The sequence below is a fragment of the Canis lupus genome, chromosome 20 (assembly GCF_048164855.1).
Source record: "Canis lupus baileyi chromosome 20, mCanLup2.hap1, whole genome shotgun sequence".
In the NCBI taxonomy this organism is placed as follows: domain Eukaryota; kingdom Metazoa; phylum Chordata; class Mammalia; order Carnivora; family Canidae; genus Canis; species Canis lupus.
The window spans coordinates 46,368,847-46,383,072 of record NC_132857.1 but is presented as its reverse complement, the minus strand read 5'-3'; the positions used below and the strand labels follow the sequence as shown (position 1 = coordinate 46,383,072).

The 14,226-nt window shown below is 31.9% G+C and overlaps 1 protein-coding gene across 4 annotated transcripts in view; it reads right to left on the bottom strand.

Moving 5' to 3' along the window:
* SPOPL (speckle type BTB/POZ protein like) overlaps positions 1-14,226 on the bottom strand; it is a 72,916-nt gene that overhangs the window by 16,288 nt on the left and 42,402 nt on the right. For all 4 annotated transcript variants that reach the window (XM_072789052.1, XM_072789049.1, XM_072789050.1 and 1 more), the window contains exons 2-5: positions 8,472-8,608; positions 8,166-8,287; positions 7,778-7,929; positions 5,537-5,664 (exon numbers count right to left, since the gene is read on the bottom strand). In XM_072789052.1, coding sequence (XP_072645153.1) covers positions 5,537-5,664; positions 7,778-7,929; positions 8,166-8,287; positions 8,472-8,549 — 480 coding nt within the window. In that variant the 5' untranslated portion in view covers positions 8,550-8,608. The remainder of the gene's footprint in view (positions 1-5,536; positions 5,665-7,777; positions 7,930-8,165; positions 8,288-8,471; positions 8,609-14,226) is intronic.

Genomic DNA, 14,226 nt, shown 5'->3' with positions numbered 1-14,226 from the left:
ACAAGTAGGGAGAATGGCAGAGGGAAAGAGAGAAGCAGGTTCCCCCACTGACCAGGGATCATGAAATGGAGCTTAATCACAGGACCTGGGATCATGACCTGAGTCAAAGGCAGATGCTTAACCAACTGAACCACCCAAACACTTTCCAACTAGATCATTTTATTTTTTTTTTAAGATTTTATTTATTCATGAGAAACACAGAGGGGGGGGGTGGGGAGAGGGAGGGAGAGAGAGAAAGAGGGAGAGAGAGAGAGACAGGGGCAGAGAAATAGGCTCCCTCTGTGGAGCCCATGTGGGACTCGATCCTGGGAATCCGGGATCACGTCCTGAGCCAAAGGCAGACTCTTAACCGCTGAGCCACCCAGGCATCCCTAACTAGATCATATTCAAGTGACAATGTAAATAAATGGCTTATCGACTGGCTGGAATGCTTGGTTATTCAAGTAATTACAGCAATTATTTTTCAGGAAAATAAAAGTCACAAGATTATGTCAAACAAATAAGCAGGAGACTTTTTTTTGTGAGGTGAAGGAAGAAATTTCCCTAATTTTTATTTTCTCACACCACAGACCTATCAACATTTAAAGTTTACTACACATATAATAAACATGGCATCCCACTCATAATGACTTTTAATGGTATTTAAAAAAGGTTATAAAGCTATAATCTATGATATGTAATTTGGAAAGTATTTTAAGTATGATTCCATGTTTTGACTCTAGTAAAATTGATTTAAATATCTAGTAATATTGATTTAAATTGTAAAGTACAAGAATTCTCACAAAAGCAATTGCATTCATTAAAATTCATAGAAATCTTTTATAATAATCAACAGTAAGAATACAAATACAATTTAGTTCAATTTGTAGACCTCTTGTTTATGAAATAATAAAAGTTAGTATGATTTAAACACTGCTTTTATAAAGATTTCAATATAATATGGATTAAATTTTCTCTCATTAAAGGTGACTATATACCAAGTAAAGTCTTAAAACCACTAAGTCTTGTGCACCACTTTTAAGAAAGAGTATGTCATTAATATTAGAAACTTCATACTACATTTAATAAACTGAAGAAAATACTACTCAACTAGTAAAGCAAATATTTCAGAGTAAATGAACCATTATTAGTGCTATGTATTAGCTACCTACTGTTTTAAGCTTCTTAGCTTTGTGGTCATGTTATATAGCAGTAACTATTCACTAAAAAACATTTCATAAGGCATTTATTAAATAAAAGTAGGCATAAATAAGGACACATGTCAATATAGTAAACTATGTAGAAAATCTAACTTGGAAATGGATAAACTGGACCAAACTACTACCATGCTAACACAGAAAGCATAATAATGGTCCACTGTAAAAAATCTGGAGAACATTAAATCTCAGGAAGTTCTCCTTCATCCTGATGTATAAACCAGTATTTCATGGGAATGAATGGATACTTCTAAAGAAAAATGAAATTTTTCATTTTTCTAAGGATGTCTTTATTAACCACTTTGTTTTTCCAACTTGCATTATTAACTATTTGGAATAATACATATAAAGAAAATCATCTAATCCAATCACTTTATTTTATAAAAAGATTTCAAAGGAAGATCAAAGAAGGTAACTAATGTGTCAATGACACTGGCAATCAGTATCCAAGGAAGACTAGACCTATAATTCTCAGATTCCCCCCCCCCCCTTTTTTTAGCCCATATTTCTACTACATAAATACTTCTTTGGGTATCTTTTAAAATCAGTGGTACTACTTTAACGTAACCATGGTTCAAAACAGGATTTATCCCAACAGTCTTGTAAGATGATTTTCTAAATATAGGAGCCAAGAAAGGGCTTACATAAATAAGCACATTAATAAATAAATAAATAAAGCAATAAAGGTTCTATTAATTTAATTGTCCAAATTATTTTTAAATGACTACAAAAAAGAAAAAAAGCTTCCACTAATTCTTATCTGATTGCCCTGTTACACCATCCATTATAATTTAATACTTTAAAAATGCTGGTATTGATATGCAGGGTTTATTTAGAGATCACTTTTTTTTAATCATAGACAATATTTATTTCTTCCTATGAAGCACTGCTTTTAAAAATTTCTAGACAGTAGGAAGTGGATCAGTTCAAGTATCTGCATAAAACATGCAGTCAAATCATTAAAATGTGACAACATATTTAATTTAGGAAAATATTTTTAAAATTTTATTATTATCCTAACTCAAAATAATACATTAACTGTAAAAATTTGGCCAAAATCAGGTGAAAGAAGAAACAAAATGATTAAAAAATAAAGCCATTTTTATCAGGCATAGATCTTGATGATGTTATATTTTTATTTTGTATATGTAATCATAATTCAGAAGAAGCTGTATTACTGACATATACAACTACACAGTATTATCATGGCGACCACAAATTCTATTTTATTTTTTATTTTTTTCGACCACAAATTTTAACTTTAACATTTCATACTTCACGGTGTATTCAAAGGACTGTTTATATAGCAAAATTAATGATCTAATTAAAAATTAATATGGAATAAAATCTGATTATGTTCCTGATACCTATAATTAAAAAACGGGTAAATTTTTCATTTTTTCTAGCACATATTCAAGTATAGGTAATCAAAATTCTTACTGAATGGAACCTAGAGTAAAAAATTCAGAAAAAAGTCTGAGATTCTTTCCTATGGTTAAATTGTTCTTTCAAAATAAAAAGGCAAAGGTACAATATTCAAAATTGACAAATGCTGGAAAGTGAAACCTCATACACATGTGTAAATTCTAATCAGTTGTGACTACCCCAGAAATCTGGGTTTCCTATTAATGTGAACTGAGGTGACTACTGTTTCTAGTTTTAAAAAATCTTAATTCTCCAAATGAGTTTTAAAAACTAAGGATTTACAATGGTTCATAGTGGTACAAATTTTGCCACTCTAATCAACTATATAACCATCCCTCACAGTGGCTCCACAGTGAGAAACTTTCAATAGTCCAACTGCACATCATCTTCTAAAATAGTGGGTTTTAGACTTTTTGATTGTCATAGATAGGCATTCTTCTTAAAAATTTGATTGACAGAAACAGGGCTGTCAACTTTTCATTTTGCCATAACAGGGCTTTTTAAAGAATAAAATCTAACCTCATCTATTATCACAAGTATTTTAAAACAGAAGTGATATCTTAGCAACAACAACAAAAAATATGATGGGAAAAAAGGTGTATCCCTCTAAATGAATTAACTTTATGAAAAACTCAATATGTGCATGTATTTTACCTATATATGTATAATCTTCTGCAATAAGGGAATAATAGTATGTGTTTATAGATTATGAGAGGATTTAAACTCTGTTAGATTTTAAAAGATGAATTCATCTAAACAGTTTTCTTTTTTTCAAACATATTCCTCAATTCCTGTCTTCTGAATCTCTTTGGGAAGGAGACAAGGGGCAGAGCTCTTTACACTGCTAGAAATATCTACCTCTGGCTATTTGATTCACAGTATGGAACTTGCAAGATGAAGTTATGTCTTGCAGAAAAAGGGTAGCACCAAACTGCCTTACCTGTCTACAGCACCACTTGCAGGGGAGGGGGAGGAGGCAGTTCTTTAGGTAGAGCAGTGCAATGCTTCCTCCTCTTCTGCAAGCAGTGCTGGAGGTGCTGTAGAAGGAAGGGCATCAATGAGAGGTATGGAAGAAATGGTGGAGGGCATGAGGACTGTTTGTTCAAAGTACTTTTGCCCACCAATGCTAAATACGGTGCCCAGGGTAGAAGTCTCTACATCTGTAAAAAGATATATATTACAACTATCCAAAACTAAATCAATGCCAACTTAAACTGTAAGGCATGGTGGGTTATATTTTTAGGAGGTCAATAGCATGGATAAAAAACAGAACTTCAAAAACATGTTTTGAAAAAAGATCTTAATTTCAGCCTTCATTCTGAATTTCTTGGTTGACTAGGTTCCAATGTAATATGCTCAGGAAAATAGAGACACTACTTTAATTCTAAAAAAAAAAAATTATTTTTTCTTAAAGTGTTTGTTTATATAAAGACTTTAAACTGCAGTAAATTTTTGAAACTGGATTATATAGCTTTTTAAGGTACTTTAAATTCGAAGATTTAAGATATCTGCTAAAATTCTGGAAGAGTCTACATTAAGGATGCTAAAATTTTCAAATAACCTGTATTTATTTAAAATACTACTCTGAATATGTCTATTGGCAACAAATGCTTTAGTATTTGTTTTACAAATTGTTTAATGATAAACTCTGCTGAAGACATCTGTGGTATGTGCTTTAACCAACCAAATAATTATATTCATAACAAATTCATCCTACAGTTCATTTAACTTGTCTAAGTGAAAATAAGATACACTATATTTGCATTAGTCTCTAGAGCCACATTTCAATTATTTTTCTGACAGCATAAAAATGTACAATTAGTTTATAACGTTGTCAAGAAATTCTACATATTTTCTATAAGGAGATTAAAGCTAATTTAGTAGCAGTTAAAGATACCATACTTCCAAGACACTCGTTGGTCTACAATAACTTACTGAAATCTAACAATGAGTGTACTTGATCATAACCTTTCAATTAATATTCTTATGAAAATTATCAACTACCTTAAACATTTTTTTAATAATAAATTTATTTTTTATTGGTGTTCAATTTGCCAACATACCTTAAACATTTTGATAAAACTATGTTACTGGTGTATATTCTCTATAAGTATATTGGTAACATAATATAATCCTTGAATTCACTCCAAAGAGGAATCACGACAATTTGTATAGATAAAACCATGAAATGATAATGATGATATAGCAAATTCCAGCCTTAAATTAAGAAAAATCTTAAGCGTAAATTATTACAGGGGCTATGCTGGTAACTGTTAAAATATGACATTTTATACAAATAAATATACCTCAGAAGTTAGTGAACAGGCATGGGCAAATCTTAATAAAAATTTGGGATGCTATTGCTTATAATGCCAATAACATCAGTTTAATTAAATGAACTCAATTGTCTGAATAAACAAAAAGCTTCCCAATCTTTTCAGGCACTCTCATTATGTACGTATGTACATATTTCAGTACGTATTCAAACTGATACACTACTAATCATGTTTAAAATGGTCAACCTGAATATAACAAAAAATAATGAACATCTACGTTAGAATTACTCAGGATGAAGAAGATACTTAGAAATTTTCATATAAAGACATATACATCCATAGTCTCCCTAAGAAGAAGAAGTATTTAGTACGTGGTAGTTTAACTATCATATATAACTTATAGCTATAGACAAGGCATATTTTTCAGAATGGGCTACTTACTATATTGATTTCTATGACAATCTAGTTTTACTGATAAAACATTTACAAATGAAACCTTATTATACCAGTTACTTAATTTTAAAAGCATACCCAATTACCCAATTAAAAAAAAAGTATACCCAATATCATTCTATTTTATATTTCTGTTTTATCATGAAATAAAACTTTGGGGTTCCTTGAAATAAAAAATGTACCCACCTCACAAAATAATGTAAGCTTGTCATCTGGTAAAAGACCATTAGCTTCATCAAGTAAAAAATCCCTTCGAATGAATTTTTTAAAACCCCAGTCTTTCCCTTGTACAAATCGATATGCTCTTTGGCTTTCTGGTGGAAAACAGAATAGAAGTTTAAATTAAAAAATCATCTAAGAATGTTAATGATAACACAGTTAAATGAAACCTCAAACATAAAACTTGGCCAATATGCCCATCATAAAAATAATAGATACATGTATTCATACATGAAATGTCTTAAGAGTTATATCAGGTAGGACAAGATTGTTTCACAGCACGATTCAATTTTTGGCCACCATCAATGAACTCACTTTTAGATTTCTGGATCTCTTAAGTAAAAGAAAAGCCATATTAAATCTCCTGAAGAAGAAAGATCTTTCTAACAATGCAAGCCCTTGAGTAAAGAAGGAGGAACAGAATATACTGGCCTAGGCATACTCCTCATCAGAACGTGATTAGAAACACACACCTCATTTCTTGCTTCTACTTTAAAAATGTACACTCTAAATCACCAGGGCATTCTTTAACTTTCTTGGGGGCATCTATCCCACTAATTTAAGTTTTATTGACCTGGAGAAATATCCATAAACTGGTAAAAAAGCTAAAGTCTCTTATCACTCCTAGATCTTTGGACATAATTCCATCACCCCTAAAAACAACTTTCATAAAAGTCTAACCATCTGGTTTTAGTATTATTTGTAAAAGACTTTATCAATAATGTCTAAGGTACATGTTTCAAATGCCTAACATACTGTAGGACTGCATATTATATAAAATAAACGAAATCCTCAACAGAAAGTATTTACGATCTATTATACAAAGAATTAACTGGAGGTGAAAAACGAGTAGTAATAATGTCTAAGGTGCATGTTTCAAATGCCTAACATACTGTAGGACTGTGTATTATATAAAATAAACGAAATCCTCAACAGAAAGTATTTACAATCTATTATACAAAGAATTAACTGGAGGTGAAAAACCAGTAGTAATAAATCTAATTGAAGACTCCACATTATGGAATGCTAGTAGCCCCTCAAAATTCTCATGTGGAAATCCTATCCCTCAATGTGATGGCATTAAGAGGTCAGTGATTGGAATTAGAGGAGTTCGTGAAGAGTGTATCCCTCATGAATGTCATTAGTGCTCAATTAAAAGAGACTCCACAAAGCTTCCTAGTTCAATCAGCCATGTAAAGACACAGTAAGAAGTCAGCAGCCTACAATCCAGAAGAGGGCCTTCACCAGAACTTCACCATGTTGACACTCTCTCTGATCATGAACTCTCAGGTGTCAGATCTGTTAGAAACCAATGTCTGTTGTTTATAAGCAATCTGGTCTATGGTACTTTATTATAGCAGCTTAAACTAAGATACTTCACTACCATAAATGTCAGATACCAGGAAAATATGTGAAACTATGTATTACTTTGACAATAAAAAATATTATTTAAAACTATTCGGAGGAAATTTTTTTGTAATGATATTACTTGATTCGGTGATTTACTTCTAGAAATCACTTAAAATTTAATGTGACAGTTCATGATATATTTTCCTACTATGCATACTGTACATTTTCACAATGCTCTTCTATTATGAAGCTTTAGGCAACATCATTTCAGCTGGCTATATATGTGAAGCTTGAAATGAATGTAATAGACCCGGAGACAGAAAAATTGATTTCCTTTGGTCAGTGTTCAGTCTACTGCTCAAAAAAATTCTAGTGACAAAATACCAGAACATTCAAACTTTTATATTGTTCCACAGATTCTGTTAGCTGGCAAAAACAGCAAAGGGGAATTATTTCCTGACCACAATTGTATTTGCCAGGAATTGAACTAGGCACCTTGCCCTAAAAGCAACTATTTTTCTAAGCAACAAGTATCATTTTAGGACATGAAAAAGTAAAATTTTAATATTACTTTTAACAAATGTTGCATGTCTTATGACTAAGATTTTGTTTTGTTTTTTATATTTATATATTTACTTAACAAAATCTTTTACAATGCTTATTACATGCCAAGCACTAGTCCACGCTGAAATCTAAGCTTTAGTAAAACAACCATAACTCCATTTAAAAATAAACAATGGCCACATAGCATATTTTAGGTTAAACAGATTTCAGTGGGGGAAAAATATCCTTTTCTAGGTAAAAGTACATAAGTTAACATGTAGTTACTGAGAAACTTCTTTACTCCAATTCACTTACCCATTGCTTTTGTTTCTTCCCTTTTAGCGTTTAGAAGGGAAAATTTGAATTTTGCTCGAACTTCACTTTTTGGACAGCTGACTAAAAGCAAATATAAGGACAAGTAGTCTTTACTTTCATCATCTAATCCCTTTGGATTTACCCTCAGGCACCTAAAATAAAACAATAGGCTCATATGGAGGAATATAAAATTTAAAACATTCAAGAGAAAAATAAAATTAGTTATTAAATAATATCACAAATACTATCAATATCTCTAGTTCTTTATAATTCTCTATACTATTAGGAACTTATTAAAAATCTAATATAAAATTAGACTAATATCTATTAAGAAACAATAACAAAATCATAAAGTAGCTGAAGATAATTTCAAAAACAAAAATCTTACCATTTCATTTTGTCACTGGGGCTGGATGAGAATGTTGAACTTTTTAACACTTCACCCATCTCCTCTCGACAAAAACTGAAGTTATTGATGGTCCACATGTAGGAAAATTTCACTACTTTAACCTATGAGATTCAGAAGACCACTTTTACAATGAGGACTTTTTGCTTTTAACTTGTCACATGTTAAAAATCTCCTGACCCACTTTCCTAATACTTGGAATAACTATAACAAAATGCTTTACAATATTTTCAAAAGACTACAAAATTTTTAAGTGACATTAAGTAAGGCACTTTTAACAGCATGTACCTGTGTATAACACCAGCTTTCTGCTATAGGACCAGTAGACATATCTCCAGGGAGAGGTGGGCTAGGTTCCCGAGACATTGCCACTTTATTGCAGTCTTCCAAGATTTATACAAAATCCCACACAGATGAATGCTTTACTGCAAAGAAAAAAAAGTTTAACTTACTGAGCGAAAAATTTAAGTGACTGAATCAAAAGTAAACAGTCATAAAACGATTAGTTTCCCAAATTCGATTATGAGGGAACATGCAAGGATTTTGTTACTTTAATAATTAAGAAAAAATCATAACCATTTGTGACAGAACATTTAAAATCTAAACAAACTTAATGCTTATAGACATTATTTCATAAAGGTATACTTATCAAAATATCACAAACCAAAAATAACACTTAATAGTAAGGTTAATCATTGATAGCTTAATAGTAAGAGTATAAACATAAAATCATAAGATAACATGGAAGCTCACTGACAACAGTTACAATTGAGCTTTGAACAAGGTTGAGATTAGGAGCACTGAACCTCCAGCAGTCAAAAATCCACATATAACTTCTGACTCCCCAGAAACTTTACTAATAGCCTACTGTGGACCAGAAGCCTTATTGTTAATGTAACAGCTGATTAACACATATTTTGTACACATGTATACAACATGTATTTTGTATACATGGATAATATATACATATTATAATATACTGTAGTCTTATAATAAAGTGTAGTCTTATAATAAAGTAAACTAGAGAAAAGAAAACGTTATTAAGAAAGTTACAGGGTTATGCCTGGGTGGCTTAGCGGTTGAGCATCTGTCTTTGCTCAGGGCGTGATCCCAGGATTCTGGGATTGAGTCCTGCATCGGGGTCCCTGTGAGAGGCCTGCTTCTCCCTCTGCCTATGTTTCTCCCTCTCTTTCTGCCTCTCATGAATAAACAAATAAATGAAATATTTAAAAAAGAAAAGTTACAAATAAAATGCACTTACTGTATTTATTGGAAAAAAAATTTGTGTATAAGTGGAACTACACAGTTCAAACCCATGTGTTCAAAGGTCAACTAATATCTGATGCACCTTGATCCTCTGATATATTCACAAAAATCAAAAAGGTTGCAAAGTTAGAACAGTCCTGAATATTACTCATCTGTCAAAGCCTTGCCCAAAACACAGAGTGGGAACTAATAAGCAATATTTTATATGAAGAATTACTTAGATTTCCACAAGTGTACCTCTATCTCAGACAAACAGGTTTCAAAGATTTTGTTCCTGTCAGAGTGCCCCCTACTAGATAATATGTACTTACCATAAAATTTCCTCCTAGTGAGCTATTCTTATACTACATCCATTTGGACACATAATTAATTCAGCATAACCTGGCCAGGACATTAGTGACCAGAGGATGATACTTTCTAACTTGGAAAGTCTATAAAAGAAAAGTGAAACCCAAGAGGACACAAGTAGTGTTAGTTTGCAGGGGTGTGGGCAGAGATGTTTTAAGATTGCTTTCAGACATAGGCATATCATCCAAAATTCATATATTTGTTCTGTGTCTAAAACAATGGAACTATAGTATGAAACAAGAAACTAAAGACTGAAGAAAGCTATCGGAAAGATGCATAGAAACAAAATGACCTATGAAAGTTATGAAAAAATTTAAAAGTACAAATGAAGAAACATATTAAAAAATCTGCACCAGAAATAATAAAACTACCACTGAGATATATTTCTGTGAAATTCAAAATGAGAAAAAAATGTTAAAAGGTATACATGTGTTTGTTTCACTATGGCCCTGTTTTCATTTTTAAAGGCCTGAGGATAACAGGATAATTACTATAGAGTTCTAAGGGAAAAAGAACTGTAGCAAAAGGATTCTATGCTATATTATGTTTTTATTCATGTTTAAAGCAGCAAAAATTTATTTCCAGATTTGTAAAATATGTAAACCACCTCCACAGCAATTTGGCAAAGGGACAGATTCACCCAAGTTATTTTCCAGCCAGCCAAATGAATCAAAAGCAGAAATAGAGACAAAAACTTCCATCATGATGGAAGTTCTGATTTTTATACCTCTGAACATTATAATAAACCAAAATGTTTTAAAACTGAATAGAAATATAAAAAAAAAGTTCTCAGAGCACTGTGACAAAAGTCAAATGAAAACATGAAATATAAAGTATGAAAATACCTGTGGCATTATTTGATGGCCAAGAGAATAATTAATATAATTTCTGGCAAGTAAGAATAATTTCAAAAAGCATTCAGAAAAATAGTGAGATATATCAGCAATTCAAATGAAAAGAAAAAATTTAATCTCATTTGTAATCAATGAAATACCAAAGAAACCCCACATACAATTTTTTAAACTATAGTATAGTCAAAGATTATTTTAAATCATTAATCTCCATAGTCAGCAAAACTGCAAAGGCAAACATTTACTAGTTAAGTCTTTTAATTTTTTTTCAAGATTTGTGAGAGAGAAAGAGAAAGCGTGTACACACAAACAGGGAGAGGGGCAGAGGGAGAGAGCGCAGCAGGCCTCCTGCTGAGCAAGAAGTCTGCCACCTGGGCTTAGTCCCAGGACCCCAGGATCATGACCAGGGCCAAAGGCAGCAGTGTTACAGTCTGAGCCACTCAGGTGCCCCTGGTATTACAGCCCTGGAAAAGCATAATTAAGTATAAATAAAGTACATTTTGTGATCTACATGTAGAACTTCACAACCATTAAGAGTATTAGATTTTCTTAATGACAGGGAAAGTATTCAAGATCTGTTGTATGTGAGTATACTTTCAAATAATAGAATACATTTAAAAATATATAATATATATATATAATATACATATATTTATATATATATATATATATATATACACCCACACCCACACCCACACACACACATATATAAAGAGTATGCCTAAAAAGATCTTTTATAAATAGGATATAGAATTAATACAAGTATGGATGCATGAAAAGAACAGACTGGCACATAGATGCACTGAGTTGCACTTTCGCACTGCAGTTGCAACATGGATAAGATATACACCTAAATATTAATAGAGGTTATCTCTAGGTGGTGAGATTTTCTCATTTTTGTTTATATAAAGATATTTAAGTCATTTTTAAAAATAGAAAATAGTTACTTGCACACCATATGAACCCACAGAAAACATACACGCATGTATTACTTTCCAAGTAGTAGATATTGAGGTGTTCAGTTAAACACTAATGTTAATCTTTAATTTTCTTAAGACACCAACTAATTTAACATTAATAAAATAAATAATTCTTTTAACCATAGGAGTAAATACTACAAAGTTCTTTAATGCCTCTACAAAAGTTACTACTCTCAAGTATAACTCACAACATAAACATAATTCATATATAAAAGCCAACTAAATAAAAGGCTACAAAGATTTTTGGTCTTTTCCCAACTACATCTGCAAATGATGCAGTTATGTAATGGGATATGGAGAATTCTGGTAAGCAGACTACTGGTGAGTGCTCACAAGACATTATGTATCTTGTGTATTATTCTTCAACAATTCTATGAGATGTGTGGTAATAATCCCATCTTAACCATGACAAAATGATCAGATAGGTTAGAAAGCTTTAGACTGTAGATAACCAGAAAGTGGTTGAACACAACGAATTTAACCAGCTCCAAAGTCTATATATACTTTTTTCCATGGAATCAGCTGTCCCTTCTGATATTACAGAGCTGAAACAGCCCAAACCTATCTAGCCCAACTCTCATTTTATAAATGTGGACCAAGAGGAGAGAAATGGACTAGAGAAATAAATTTTCCAAGTTTATATTGTTAAATATTAGAAGAAAGAAAAAGAACTCCCAAAGTCCATTTCAATGCTTTTTCCAGTATTTTATTTTTTTCCTTCTCTACAAAAAAAAAAAAAAAAAAAAAAAAAAAAAGAAAAAAGAATAGTAGACTATCAACTACATCCAGGACATTCAGGACTTCCTAATCTTGTTCTTACAGAAAAGCTTGCAGAAAGAGAGAGCAAAACTAAAATAAGATTTGGAGAATAATGAAAGATAATCGACACATATTAAGAAGTAAAGTAAAGGTTTCTTCCATATTCTACATAGGATTTTAAAAATTTTAAGTAGGGTTTCCCAGTTTTACTTATTAAAGGGAAACAAGACTTGTTACTGAAATAAACACATAATTTCCTACCTTAACAAAATGTTTGAGTGCCAAATTAGTGTTCATATGTTTGTCATAGACATATACATAACTCCATAAATTATAAAGAATTTCAAATGTTCAAAAATGTCATGGAACCATCTTCCCACTATCCTTGTGTGCCCTCTCGCCATTAAATCTCCTCTCCCTACTAGAAGTTATCTGTATCCTGAATTTATTATCATACCAACGAATTTCATCACATTATTAAACACTTGTGAATCTCTCAACTATATAGATAGAAGCTCACAGATGATATAATAAAGTATATGTACACAGATGTCACTAAAAGTATCAAAGTGAGGAACTCCAAAACTCCATCCCTTCACAAAAAGCAATGAATAGGCTGGCAAAAACTTTTCTGGAACTCTGGAATCAAATGAAAACTTAAAATCAGGAATGGATGATGAAGAATGTAGCTGCTAATTTTCAGGGAGTACGTTTTAGCATACATATAACCATGGCCCCTCCCTAGTTCAGCAGCAACAATGAAGACATCAGCCCATATTCCTGGTACAGGCTGCTGGTACCAGAGGGACCTACACAGACTTTTCTAAAAGAATTGTGGTTGTATGCTTTATCTAGGCTCTAATTCCCTGAAGGATCAGCTCTAGAGCCTGCCTTTGTTTCATATGCTTCAGAGCTTCCGTAGTGAAAGTGAGAACTAAGGCAGAGTTCTAAACAGCCTGCCTAAGGAATGTCCTAACAGAGAGCATCGGCTGCAAGGCTAGAAGTGGTTTCCATGTATTTATGAAAGGCAAAAATAAGTTGAAAATGAAAAGATGGGAAAAGATATACAAATAACCAAAGCAGACATCACTCAAAATTGTTATAAGACACAGAGAAAGACATACATATTGATAAAATGATCAAGAAAAAACAACTATAAACATATATGCACCAAACAACAGGATCCAAACTATATTAAGCAAAAACTAACAGAATGGGAGATATATACAATTCTATAGTAATGGCTGAAGGTATCAATAACTGACTCAACAATGCACAGAACAATCAGGAATAATAAACACAAAAACAGAGAACTTGGAGAGCATTTAAAAAAAAACTAAAACTACAGACACCTATCAACAGAATATATATTCTTTTTAAGTGCACATGGAACAGTCTCCAGTTATACCATATGCTAGGGCATAAAACCAGCCTCTAATAAATCTTAAGACTGAAATCACACTAACCTAGAGGAAATGGACACATTCCTAAAAAAAAAAAAAGAAAAAAAGAAAAAGAAAAAACACTGACTCAAAAGCAAATAGAAAATCAGAACAGACCTATAATCAGTAGAGACTGAAAAAAAAAAAAAAAAAGAAAAAAAAAAAAAAAAACTTCGAAGCATGACAACTTGAGGAACTCCACAGATTTGCTCTCCAGTAAAAATTTCAAAACTACAACCATTTGTTGTAGTTTTGGAAATCGTCCTGGGGACAAAGAACAAATGAAGAAAGATGTACTCAAGAAAATCTACTAGGGACTGTAAGAAAGGTAAGAGTTTGTGATGTTTGTACCAGGACCTACCTGCCTGATCTCTTTCTCCTAGCTCAGGAAGGCAAG